A 13,370-nucleotide genomic window follows, 5' to 3' on the forward strand; every position below is an offset into this window, starting at 1 on the left:
AGGATCCACCACAAAAGTTGATCCAACCAGTGCAGAGTCAGCTGATTATAAGACAAGTTCACAAGTCTACTGTTTGCTCATACGTTACCTGTGGAAGCAACAACAGTTGTTGGAGGAGGCATACCCGATGCAGTGATTGTGACACTCATTTTATACAGTTCGTGGTTGCAATCAAAGACTGTGAACAAGCCATCTTCCCTCAGGTTGGAGAGCACAACTTTGCCATCCTGAACAGTTGCTCTGATGCCGCTAGTTGCCTCTGGATGACTGCGGAATACTTGACCGTTTTCAATGATGAAAAGGGTTTTTGGTCTTGAGCTGCCTCTCTTGATGAAGCTGATCTTCACCTGGTCCCGGTTACACAGGCTCATACTGATGTCGCCACCGGCAGGTACCGGCATGTGCCTGTGAGCTGTATGAGGACATATATTCATGTTTTTATCTGACTTTGAGAAAAAGATTGCCTCCAAGACACCATTTAAGTCCAAAAATATCATTCCCCTTCCAAAAATCAGGGATATACAATGGCTTTAATATTCCCATACTTACTGTCAAGTTGTGGTTTACACACATCGTCAAGTTCATGGTTGCCAATGGGGGCACTTAGAACTGGTGAAAGCACAGGCTCAGACCCTGCAATAGAAAAGCCAACAATATTGGGTGAAGTATAAGGATGGCTGGGCAATCGATCAAAATATAATCAAACTGACAATAGTAACTGATCAAGCACCAATCTACTAAAGGCTAACTGAGTGTATAAAAGGGTACACTTACACAACAAGAAGACACAAAGGTGTACAGGACCCATAGGTAGCACCTGTATAAATAAATAAGCACAAGGTTTTCCAAGGTTATAGGCCTACTCCATCCCATTCAGACAATCGTTAGACAGAGGCGAGGGTGATTGAAGTAGTCTCATTTAAGGGGGGGGGGGGGGGGGGGGGGGTGTTGAAACCTACTTTTTTATACTGCTATGTCTAGTTTACAAAAAGAGATGAAAAAAAAGCCATTGTTGCCAATTGTCCCATGACTTATTTGAGAGGTCATAAACTGTGCAATAGCCCCTTTTTTAATTAAATTTCTGATTTGACTCATAACCTTTGAACCAGTCATGGTAGGCCTACAAAAAGACAAATGGCCACTTTTCCATACTTTCAATGGATTTGAGAATATTATTTCAACATGGGGAATTGATTGGATGGGTTCATACTATAGAAACATGAAGTCTAATGCCATGGTAACGTGCATTGTAAACTAGACATGATGGAGGAGAAAAAAAATAGATTTCAACAAGTATAGGGCCAAGCCTATGGTTACCCCCGCCCCCCTCAGGTGAACAACTGTTTCAGTCGTCCCCGCAGTGTCGACACTGACTTGTTATACCGGTACTATATACAAGTCAGTGGTCTTGACTCTTGCGCCATGTTTTGACTCTAAACCTGGACACCCTGAACAAACGTCCTACTTCCGCATATTAATAAAAACACATTTAACATCTGCGGTAGCCATACCTTAGGCTATAATAACAATAAGCATACTGCAAAAACAACAAATCTTTTCATCACAAAAATAAGTAACACGTTAGCCAACTTCTCGGTGACAAAAATGGGCTCGCGGGGATAACGTTGCAATCGGTTGACTTTGGCACCTGATCAGCAGTCAGGTAACCTGATTTGTGCGCGCTGAACGTGGGCTATTGACAAAATAGGCTAATAAGTTTCGGATGTTTAATTTAGAGGAAATCGCTGTGTTTCGATCTTCACGGCTCTCCCCTACAGTTCTGACTTACCTTAAATTGCGTTTTATCCTTGCTTGAAATAAAATTTTGGTAGGCTAATCAGAGGTCCGTAGCAAAACACAGCAGCGCTTGATCACCTGAACTTCTGGAAGCATCTTTTTCATCTGGTCCCGCCTTCAGCCTTTATGACCTATGACTGAGATAGAGATTAACCATGTGTGCACATCTGATTTGCTCAGTCTAGGGAGAACCTGTCACAACCACACACCACAACCATACAACTTCATAACAACACAAACGCCCAAGTAGGCCTATACTAAATTCAACCTGTGTCATGTATTAACTGTGTGTGATGGAATTCTTGAACATTAATTCAAATTGTAACTATCTCTTTTTTATAAACTGAACACTGAATATGTCACAGGTGGCTGAGGAATGTCTGCGTGCTGTGTGTGGGCGTGTGCACGTTACAACGTCCTGTGTCTATGGCAGGGGCAGCTGGTCTAATGGTTAGAGATTATATTAGAGGTTATATTATATATGAATATTCATCTTTATAGTGTATATTTGTGCATGCCTGTGTGTGTGTGTGTGTGTGTGTGTGTGTGTGTGTGTGTGTGTGTGTGTGTGTGTGTGTGTGTGTGCGTGCTTGCGTGGCACCATATCCATGAACCATAATTGTGTGCTGCTTTTAAGTTGATGAGGTGACCTCTGATGTGAACTTGGGGTTATGCAGTGGGCCAACATGAATGGAGTGAGGATGAGTGGAGTGTGGATGTACAAACTTTGTAGCATGGGTGGTGAAAAACTGAAAATCATGTTTAAAATGTGATAAAGACAGGCACCAAGTCATTCTTCAAAATAGCAATTCATTTATTATGCCTTTTTCTTCAAATATCCCAAAAGTTAAATATTACAGAACATTCCCATTACAGGTTGATTTGGGGGGGATTTTTTGCAAACATAAAAAATAGAGGTGACTCAGAACAAGTGGTCGTCTTTGGTTGAGCTGTAAGAAATATGGACTGTACTTCATGTCCATAAATGGGTGTGTGTGTCTCAGATGTAAACGTGGGGCCCCAGCTCTGGCGCGTACACCTGCCTCTCCTGGCTCAGGTGCTGGTGGGGCAGCCCTCTCGCCAGTAGGCCCCACAATGTCATTTTCCGCGACTGCGACTGCCACCTCTCCTCCCTGTCGCCCTTGGCGTTCTCTTGCCAGCCACGCTCCGTCTGCGCGCGCACATACTCCTCCAGCTGGGCCTGGGTGCGGAGCTGGAAGCCGCTGTGGTCTCGGAAGGGATCCAGCGGGTTGTGGAGGCGCTGGGGGCTGGCCTTGGCAGACTTGAACTCCACATGCTTGATTGGGGTCTGGCATACGTCGGCAGGAGTGCGAGTGAACAGGCTGGGGGGTGAGAGGACGGGGGTGATGGTGGTGGAGCTGGCGCCGCTGTCACCTGTAGCAGGAGACCTGGGGGCAAAGGTCACCTGGGGGACCTGGGAGGGGGTGGGAGGTTTGGGGGAAGTATAGATAGATTTCATGTTTACTAACAGCGCGCCTGCGCACGGCGACAAGGGGCAGAAAGGCTTCTACGGCCATAGAAAAACAGTATACAGCTCTGTTAAAATCTACGTGTGTTACTTTTTGTTATTTTGCTAGTTGCTCTTTTTTAAATAAAAAACGGCCGGTACACACTCTCCCGACCCATCCCCAATCGTAATTTTGCCACCTAGAGCCTTTCCTAGGTCAAGGTTTCATGATAAAAAGGCAGGATATTTATATACAGTGCTAATAGCATTTCATCTGAAGGCTGCCAATGGGCTGACACTGATGTTGGTAAAACGTGCTTGATCAAAGGTGACAACGTTTCTTCTCCGATGTTTTTGTACACTACATTGAGGAAAAGGGGGGAGTGAGCGAGAAGGCAAAGGATCTTGCTTGGATGTAAAACGATCATTCATGTGCCATAACAGGAACTTCAGGCAGTGTGCTGTTTGTGCTTGGTGCAGACTTGACGAGATACATACAAAATGTAAACATCTGCTTGTGCGACTTTTGGCAGACAGTTGTTCATAGAATATATGTTCATACACTTGATTAACCGGCATTTAAACGGAAAGGCGACCGTACCAAATAAATAACCTGGTGAATTTGAACATCTAATAACTACACGTTAGCTAGCTAGCTAGCAGCGAACGTTAGCGTGTTAGCTGGACAACTTACCACTACCTCCAAGTCAGACATGAGTCTCCCATCTTACATAAAATGTAAATTTAAGTTGAAAGGGGGGTATTGTTGAATATATGACCTGACATATAAACCATTTGAAACAGTACAGCTTGCTAGCAATGCTACCTACCGAATCTCAATAAGCGTTGCTAGCTAGCTAGCGCGCTACATTACCTGGACAAAATCAGCCCATTTCTGATGTTGCATTGCTACTAGATCTCAGGACTCTACTTGTAGACTAATCTACATTTTGTATTTCAATTGTAAGGAGATGAAAAACGAACAGATCTCCAATAACTTAAACATCTGTGTCATAACAACATTGCAATCGTTTATGCTAGCTTTCGCTAGCTAGCACCACCACTAGTGTGTGAGCTTGCTAAAGCAAGTTACCAGTTTTAAAACAACTAGGATCTAATTACAGTTGGAAGTTGGTAATTCGGTTATTAACAATATGAATGCCCTCTCCAGTGTATAATCAATAGCATTAAGACAGTGCTAAAGTCTGTTACAATAACAATACATCAAAATGCTATGGTGCAACAACCTGCTTGATCACAAAAAACCTTTCAACTCATTAAAACCTACATTTCCTAAAAAACGGATGCCCTGTGCAAGGTATACAAATCATCCCGATCACATAACTAACTCTGCAAGTACAGTTGAAAATAGATCAGCATCTTAAAATCCCACTTTCTTAGACAAGTTATCCACAGCGTCGATAGAAAACAATATTGAACTGCGCTGCTTTCTGCCCCTCCCATGCGCAGTTGTTACCTTTTGTTACCGTGTGACGTTGCCTGGAAATCTATCTATACGAGGGAGATAAGAGCGAGAGGGAGTATACAAGGTCAAAACAGGCATGGAAAAATAGACACATGTTGTATCATGCAACATCTACACAAATGCAACATCAACATCTACACAAATGCGCGCACACACACACACACACACACACACACACACACACACACACACACACACACACACACACACACACACACACACACACACACACAGAGACAGACAAAAGCATACACACACACACACACACACACACACACACCCTACCTTGCCGGCTGCGGTACATGTTGGTCCGGCGGTCTGTGGCCTCTTTTTCCTCAGCGGCCTCTGAAGCGGGTCTCGACCCTTGGACTTCACCTTGACCCCTGACCTTTCCAGAGGGGGCACACAAGAGCGCGCTCGCTGCCGACGCGGTTCGTCAGGGCTCCTAGTCGTCGTCCTGCGTCCTGCGTTGGCGTCGGGTTCGGACGAGGCAGCGGAGGAGGAGGAGGTTAGCGGCAGCTGCCTCAGAGGGGTGTATATCACCTTGGAGCGCGGGTAGCTGGACGGCTTCGGAAGCTTCTGGAAGTACTGCTGCGGGGCGACCAGAGGTGGCGTGGAGGAGACGGAGGAGGCGGAGGACGAGGCAGATGACGTCTTCTTGGGCCTCGCGTCGGTCCGAGGCGGAGGTGCCAACGGAGGCGTTAACAGAGTGGTTGAGAGAGGGTTTGATGGAGGCGCCGGGGCGGGCTGGGGTGCAGGTGTAGGTGTTGGGTCTGGGCCCGTTTCATGTTCGGGTCTGGGTCCGGATCGTTTGCTGTTGGGTTCTTGGTTGGGCTCACATCTTTTGCGGTTGACTTCATGTTGTTTGTGGCTGGGTTCAGGTTCGGGTCCGGGCCGTCCGCGGTTGGGTTCGGTGGGCGAGCGGGAGTGCGGCGGCGAGCCCCAGGCGTTGCGCACAGTGCGGGCGTTGAGCTCCGTGTTGGAGCGCAGGGGCTCGGCCAGGGGACAGAGCTGCGAGGAGTTGCCCAGGGACAGCAGCATCTGGTCCAGGGAGGGGGGCCCTTGCTGGGGCACGTGGGGGGCGGGGGCCCTCTTCCTCACGCGCCGCAGCAGGGTCCACTCGCTGCGGCTCAGCTCCTCCCTTATCAGGGTCGTCTCACGCCCTAACATTACAGAAAAATAACACATACACTTATGTTACACTTACACTTGGAGTTCTTCTTATTATAAATCATTATTATTATTACTGTTATTAATATTATGTAATGCTTTCTTTGATGGGGACTTACATAAGTCTGTGTGTGTCTGTGTGTGTGTGTGTGTGTGTTACCTGTGTCACTAGATGTGTGTGTGTGTGTGTGTGTGTGTGTGTGTGTGTGTGTGTGTGTGTGTGTGTGTGTGTGTGTGCGTGTGCGTGTGTTACCTGTGTTTCTAGGCGTAGTGTCCTGTCCACTAAGGGCAACAACGTCAGCCTGCAGCTCGCTGTGAGCCCGGCTACGCTTGTATACATGAGCCCAGTTGGCCCTGCGCGCAGACTCCTGTTGGACCTCTGGAGAGATGAACATGCCGTGTAAACAGGATCATAATATGTTAGTGTTATGTTACGTGTAACCAAGGCCTCAGCCCAATTTGTCCCGGCTTGAGCCTGACTATACTGTATATGTACTGCATAGGTGTGTGCACTGTGCATGCTCGAGAGCCCTCACCCATGGCATGTTGCATGCTGTTTGCGGACACAGACCGAGAGCTGTGGGAGAGAGGTATTGCCATCAGAGAACCACTTCCTACTCCACTTCCTCCACCTCCACTTCCACTTCCAACAGCAGCTTCGGCTGAGGGCTCATCCAGTGGATTAGGGGAATGCAGCTGGTGCACAGTGGAAAACGGGACATTAGTAATGTTCAACAATCAATGTTCAATCTACATATCAAATGACGCTAGCAGGAGAGTCAAACGTCAGTCATTTCACTCCGCACACTCTGCTCCATGTGTCACCAGTGTTCCTTTTTTTCACATTCCAGATATTGACATTTGCATCTGCATATTGAGTAGAATTGACTCAGAAATTTTTAAAATGATCAAAGGGTAAAATAAATTAGTACTTTTGAAGTGGGAACAAATGTTATCTGAAATGGAGTCAATGTCAACTGTAGCCTCTGCAAATGGGGTCGCCGGCGGGCCTATTCACTATTTTGCTGAAAATAATCAACTACTTCATAACAACAACTACTTCATTGCTATGACTGTACAGACAGCCTTAAGTAACACATTGAGACATAGCCATGACAATTTTGGTGACAGTAGGGTTATAACATAGGCTCTGCGTTAAGTAAGGAATGACGGCCGACGAGGTGTCCCAATATGGATGAGGAGAAGCGTTCTAACAGCCTGACGGTGCAGCCGAAGGGCTGTTAGCTTCGCCAAGTCCATTTGTGAAACTATCTTCCGTGTATGAATAGGCCTAGTTATTTAAAAACACCTGTTAAGCTGTCTTAAAAAAGGCTACGGGATAACGCTCGCAGGTGTGCCAAACTGTCATCCAACTGCACCCTCGCGCATAGAACCTTTGAAATGCTGAGGGTATGTCATCCGCACGATTTCTTCATTTAAATATTGGCAGCATTCTATGCGCGTCTAAGGTAGACGCACGCACGACCGCATGACATCATAGGTGTCCTGTTCTCTGGGAATAATGGACACCTGAAAAAGACGCTGAAGAAGGCTTAGGCCGAAACGTCTGTCTGTCTGCCATGCTAACCCAGTATTAAAACTGCAAGAAATTGATCCGGGAGTGCGGCTTTTTTACTATAAATAATGGACACCTGCTCAGGCAACCAGAAGAAGTTCTGTCTGCTCACTGGGTGATAAGGGATTAAAAGAGTTATTTAACTCTGTGTAACTGTCATATTTACTGCGTGCTGGTGCTGATGCTGATGCTGGTGCTGATGCTGATGCTGGAAGAGCTTGCGGTTGGAGGCGCCGATGACAGCCATCCGCTCGGCGCGCACGTAGGCGTTGGTGTGCTTGAGGATGCTGACGGAGGGAGCAGCGGGACCACCGTTGGCGGCGGTGGAGGACGACGCGCCGTCTTTGGCATCGCGCTCCATCGACGACGTGTAGTCCCAGCGACCGCGCGCAAACTGCAGCAGCGTCACCCCGTCGTCTGTGTCCACCACTATGCTGTGTTTGGAGGGGTCACACAAAGGTCATGCAAAGGTCATACAATGGCCAGGTTAAGACTATGGGCGTGTCTCAAATAGCACACTTGTGCACCTTGGACACTGTTTCAGTGCGTAGGGCGCTCATCCAGTGCCTAGATACTGTCCTAACAACACTCAGAATCGCAGTGCGTTAGCGATGGACACTGCATGCACTAAACGTCTGCCCCCATGTTGTTAATGTATCGTAAGAAGTGTGGCATTCAGATCTGTAGAAGAATTTGGTCTCAGTCTCTTAATTCTGAACTTGATACTGTATAATATTGATGTGACACCAACCGCTTGATGTTGAGCCAGTCAAGTATTTTATGGGAACCATTTGGGAGTGAAGGAAATGTAAAAACAAGCATGTGTAGTAGATAGACAGATAGATTATTTATTTGTCCTTTCGGAAATTTGTTCTGTGCCATTTTCAGTGCATCTGATACAATTACAAAGACATTACAATAAACAAGAACACAATAGACAAACACGACCCCCTCCCCTCCCCTCCCTCTATAGAACAAAAAGACAGGTTGACAAAAAAAACCCAACATAAACACAGTAAAGTGCAGTATTCAGTACCAAAGTGCAGTGTGCTATTCAGTCTAACTTACAGTTGTCTTATTTAGGATGGAGATACTAGTAGGTATAAATGATTGGCGGGCTCTGTTTGTCTTAAATGAGGGCATCCTAAACCTCCTACCTGAGGGCAACAACTCATATGCTTGCTGTAAGGGGTGGGAGAGATCCTCACATATGGCATTTGCCTTCTTTACCACCCTTGCTTCAACAGTCATGGCCATGCTATTTAGTGGCTGGCAAGCAATCTTGCTGGCCATGTTGATTATCTTATGCAGCTTATTTTTATTAACAACAGTACAAACAGTAGCCAATTGCTATTTTGCCACGCTAATGATATGCTGGTCCGTCGCTTCCAGTAAGGTCACAACCTTATTGGTCCAAACAATGTAGTGAAGGAAACTCTAAATGTGGCTCGCGACATGAGACCTCGTTCGGAGTGCCATATTAGCAAAACTGTTTTGCGAACTGACCCATGGGACACAGTGTCAGAACTGTAATAAGCATGTGTCTATGGGGCAGCAGTGGCCTAAGGCTGTATACCGTAACTATGTGTGTGTGTGTGTGTGTATGTGTGTGTGTATGTGTGTGTGTGTGTGTGTGTGTGTGTGTGTGTGTGTGTGTGTGTGTGTGTGTGTGTGTTGCGGTAGTGCACTCACTTGTTTTCAGACACATGTACGGAGTGCACTGGGCTGCTGTGGCCGCAGGCTTTCAGGACCCTGATGCACTCGCCGGATAGGAAGTTGAATATGCGGATGTAGCCGTCCACGCAGCCCGTGATCACGCGCAGGTACAGGCACGTCACCGACAACACCTCCCTGAGAGAGGGAGAGAGCGAGAGAGCGAGCGAAAGAGAGAGAGAGAGAGAGAGAGAGAGAGAGAGAGAGAGAGAGAAAAATTAAGTAACTCACACTTGTCCACAACAGGCAACACACAGATGTGCCAAGACACAGAACTCACACTTACTCCATACACCAGTGGTTTCCAAATGGCGGCCCGTGGGCCAGATCCGGCCCGGGCATGGCAAACATTTGGCCCGCCATGAGGTTGGAACAAATGAAAACATATGTGTGCTATCTGTGGCGATACGGTTGGGCGATTGGTTTGGCCCTCAGCTTCATTTGCGCTAATAATAATAATTTGGCTCTTGGCGGAAGATGATTGGAGACCACTGCCATACACACGCATACACACACACACACAAACACACACACACACACACACACACGGTATCACACTCACATAGGGTGGTTGAAGACTTTGAGGCACTTCTTGAAGTCCGGGTTGGTGCTCCAGGCCATTGCCTGGCCATCCGTTGCACCCGTCACGATGTGCCATTCATCAAAGTACAGACACGTCACTGGGCACTTATCTGACACCACCTGCCGACGTACAGACAGACAGACAGACAGACAGTCAGGTAAGCGGACAGACAGACAAACAAACAGGCAGATAGGCAGGCAGACAATTCTCACCTTAATCAAGGAGCCCTCGAGGCTCCACATCTTCACGAGTCCCCCGACGCAGCTGCTGAGCACAAATGCCTTGTCGATCTTGACACACAGCACGGGGTGATGGTGCTTAAACACCAGGTGCTCCTCACACCTCGCCGACTCAAGGTCCCACACTGTAGGGCAGTCATGGGTAAGCGGTTAGGGCGTCAGACTTGTATCACAAAGGTTGGCTGTTTGACTCCAGACCCGCCAGGTTGGTGGGGGGAGTAATTAACCAGTGCTCTCCCCCGTTCTCCTCCATGAGCATGGTACAGTCCCGCCGCACTGCTCCCTTGGGGCGCCATTGGGGGCTGCCCCCTTGCACAGGTGAGGCATAAATGCAATTTTGTGGAGTGCTGTGGAGTGCTGTGTCACAATGACAATGGGAGTTGGAGTTTCCCAGTAGGAAACTCCTTTCTCTTCACTATACAAAACCATGCAGAATCATGCATGACTGTCATATTAATTTTGCCATGGGTTTGTGTTTTTCTTTTTTTTTTTTAAAGAACTAACATTCCTCAAATATCACCTCAAACGTTTTGCTGTATTATAAGGTGTCTGCTGATGTTGTATCACTTGATGATGATATTTTTGGAGTATGCTATTCACCAATTTTTTTTTCTAAATAATGTAAACTGGCCATGCCCCCATTACAATGGCCAGGATCTCAGAGAGGGCTGAACAAAAGAAAGACTGCAGACAAGCCAAGGGTGCCATGAGCAATTCCACTGCATGTTTAAATTGGCAGTAATTCTCCTTTAAGTGTGGACTTAAATCATGGACGTAAATTTCCCTTAAAGGTGCACTTTGTGGGATGGTAGTCAGAGTAGGTATTGCAACTATGATGCTGCTCATTGAACCTGTGCTGCTTATTTGCAAATTTGATCTTGTCATCAACATTTACTAAATAATAAACTAATATTCACTAGTATGACCAAAGTACATTAAGTTTTGCAGCTAAAAATGTCTATTTCTGGAAATTCAAAATGGCAGACCATGGAGAAGATCCACCTTTTCATGTACGAAAAGTGCAATTTTCCTAGTCATAATGAATACTTCGAATTTGATGGTGGTGGGAAGTATTCATGAAAAAGGTTGTGAATGGGCAGCATGAATTCTGCTAAGAAACTACTACAAATATTACAAAGTGCATCTTTATAGTAAATTCTCTTTATAATCCTATAATCTCATCTGGCACTAACCTTTGACCTTGCAGTCCTTGGCTCCGGACACGAGGCGGTTCCCGTGCACGTCCAGACAGGTGATGGTGCCCATGTGGCCTCGGAGCAGCGCGGTGCACACACCTGTCTTTATGTTCCAACACCTGAGGGGACAGGCAGGAGGTCAAGGAGTCAAGGCGTTAGGGCTGTAAATAATCATCGAAATGTATCGATATATTGCGATATAATCTGACGATTGAATCGAATCACATCGTATCGTGGGGCATTCTTAGGTATCGAAAATAATCAAATCGCTGGCCCCTGCCAAAAGTCCTAGCTCCATAGCATAATAGAAGTGGAAAATGAATTGGAAAAAAGTCGAATCAAATCGTATAGTATTGTATAGTGGGGCATTCTTATGTATTGAAAATAATCGAATCGCATCGCATCGAATAATAAGATATCGATATTAAATCGTATCGTCATGGAGGCTGTGATACACACCCCTACAAGGCGTGTGTGTATGTGTATGTGTGTTTGTGTATGTACTTGTTACACCACTATTGTGAGGACCAAAACCTGACATTACACCTGTGTGTGTGTATCCGGAAGAAGCTGAGATTACTACTATATCTGATGCTGAGGTCATAACCAGTTTGTGTGTGTGTGTGTATGTGTGTGTATGTGTGTTTGTGTGTATTGTGTGTGTGTGCATGTGTCTGTATGTGTGTATCATGTGTGTGTTTGTGGTGATGCTGAGGTCATATCGAGTTTGTGTGTGTATGTGTGAGTGTGTGTGTGTGTGTGTGTATTGTGTGTGTGTGTATGTGTGTGCGTGTGTGTGTATGTGTGCGTGTGTGCGTGTGTGTGTGTGTGCGTGTGTGTATCTGATGCTGTGGTTGTATCCGGTGGTTATCACCATATTACGTTCCTCACACAGCAATATAGCGCGTAAACTGCCATGTGGCCAAACATGAGGTGTGTGTGTGTGTGTGTGTGAGTGTGTGTGTGTGTGTGTGTGTGTGTGTGTGTGTGTGTGTGTGTGTGTGTGTGTGTGTGTGTGTGTGTGTGTGTGTGTGTGTGTGTGTGACGCAGGGCCACTGACAGCTTTGGCCGGGCCCAGGACAAATTCATCCGAAAGGGCCCCACACCCAATGCGTACATTCTATAGAGGACCCTCTCTCCCTGGGCCCTGAACAAGAGACCCGCTTGTCCCCCCCTGTCGGCTTCCCTGTGTGTGTGTGTGTGTGTGTGTGTGTGTGTGTGTGTGTGTGTGTGTGTGTGTGTGTGTGTGTGTGTGTGTGTGTGTGTGTGTGTGTGCGCGTGCGTGCATGCGTGTGTGTGTGTGTGTGTGTGTGCGTCTTGTCTCGCCTGATGCTGAGGTCATATCCAGCGCTGATGACCATGTTTCTCTCCTCACACAGCAGTACGGCGCGCACGATGCCCGTGTGGCCCACCATGGCGGGCAGCACCTCCTTCTGAGCCACCACGTCCACCAGCCGCACCACGCGGTCCTTGGAGCACAGCGCCACGATCTGGCCGCCCGTGTAGTGGATCATGCGCGATGGCTCCTGCCTACAGAGAGACAGGGCCTTTCTCAAAGGGAAGTGTTCTAGCCTTGCTAGGACGAGGAACGCCCATTTTCGCCAGAGTTCACCAAAGAGTATCCAATCACTAGTTCTAGTGTGATTAATCATTCTATACTCCTTGTTGAAATTTGTGAGAAATGGGCGCTACTCCTCCTGGCAAGATGACAGCGAATGACACTGTTGTATGCATGTCACTGACAGGCCAGCCTGATCTCCAAAAATTCTGTGCTCCTGGACACGGATGTTAAGGACACAAAATCCGTGTCCAGGAGCACGGATTTTGCCAAAATTCTGTGCTCCTGTACACGGAATTGTTTTCCGTGATGGGCACACGGAAGTGCTTTCTATATTCCCACAGCACTGTGTTAACTCTATCTTTAGAAAATACATACCAAATGCTTATCATAAGCAAAAAAATGCTATAGCAATTTAAGTTGTGCCCTGACCAAAAAATTCCCTAACCTTAACCTGTCATTAAAGACATATTTTTGAGAAATACCTTTTCCAGTTGGTTGATAGGCTATCAAATTCATATTATGAATGAAAGAATACTAGCTGTGCCCAGACCAAAACAATCCCTAACCCTAACCTGTCAGTA

The 13,370-nt window shown here is 46.7% G+C and overlaps 1 protein-coding gene and 1 long non-coding RNA gene across 2 annotated transcripts; both read right to left on the minus strand.

Moving 5' to 3' along the window:
• Window positions 1–488: 488 nt before the first annotated feature.
• On the minus strand, window positions 489–1,875 carry LOC134442048 (uncharacterized). Its single transcript, XR_010033278.1, has 3 exons — window positions 1,790–1,875; window positions 775–817; window positions 489–633 (listed from the first exon to the last, which is right to left on the minus strand). It is a non-coding gene; the product is annotated as an uncharacterized LOC134442048 (long non-coding RNA).
• Window positions 1,876–2,596: 721 nt separating this feature from the next.
• Window positions 2,597–12,765, minus strand: LOC134442047 (uncharacterized). The gene is made up of 10 exons (XM_063192387.1): window positions 12,555–12,765; window positions 11,226–11,347; window positions 10,006–10,157; window positions 9,773–9,912; window positions 9,190–9,348; window positions 7,664–7,931; window positions 6,458–6,617; window positions 6,175–6,300; window positions 5,037–5,914; window positions 2,597–3,232 (listed from the first exon to the last, which is right to left on the minus strand). The coding sequence occupies exons 1-10, from the start codon at window positions 12,740–12,742 to the stop codon at window positions 2,798–2,800; spliced, it is 2,628 nt and encodes an 875-aa protein (XP_063048457.1). The 5' UTR covers window positions 12,743–12,765; the 3' UTR covers window positions 2,597–2,797.
• Between the last annotated feature and the right edge of the window lie 605 nt (window positions 12,766–13,370).

This window comes from Engraulis encrasicolus, unplaced genomic scaffold (genome assembly GCF_034702125.1).
Source record: "Engraulis encrasicolus isolate BLACKSEA-1 unplaced genomic scaffold, IST_EnEncr_1.0 scaffold_1106_np1212, whole genome shotgun sequence".
In the NCBI taxonomy this organism is placed as follows: Eukaryota; Metazoa; Chordata; class Actinopteri; order Clupeiformes; family Engraulidae; genus Engraulis; species Engraulis encrasicolus.

Bases quoted from the DNA above. Each gene is read 5' to 3' on its own strand.
- LOC134442047 (XM_063192387.1), bottom strand. From the start codon at position 12,742: ATGATCCACTACACGGGCGGCCAGATCGTGGCGCTGTGCTCCAAGGAC. The intron at 10,158-11,225 runs GTTAGTGCCAGA...ACTGCCCTACAG, and splicing joins CAAGGACTGCAAGGTCAAAG to TGTGGGACCTTGAGTCGGCG. The intron at 7,932-9,189 runs GTGAGTGCACTA...CTCCAAACACAG, and splicing joins GTACATGTGTCTGAAAACAA to CATAGTGGTGGACACAGACG.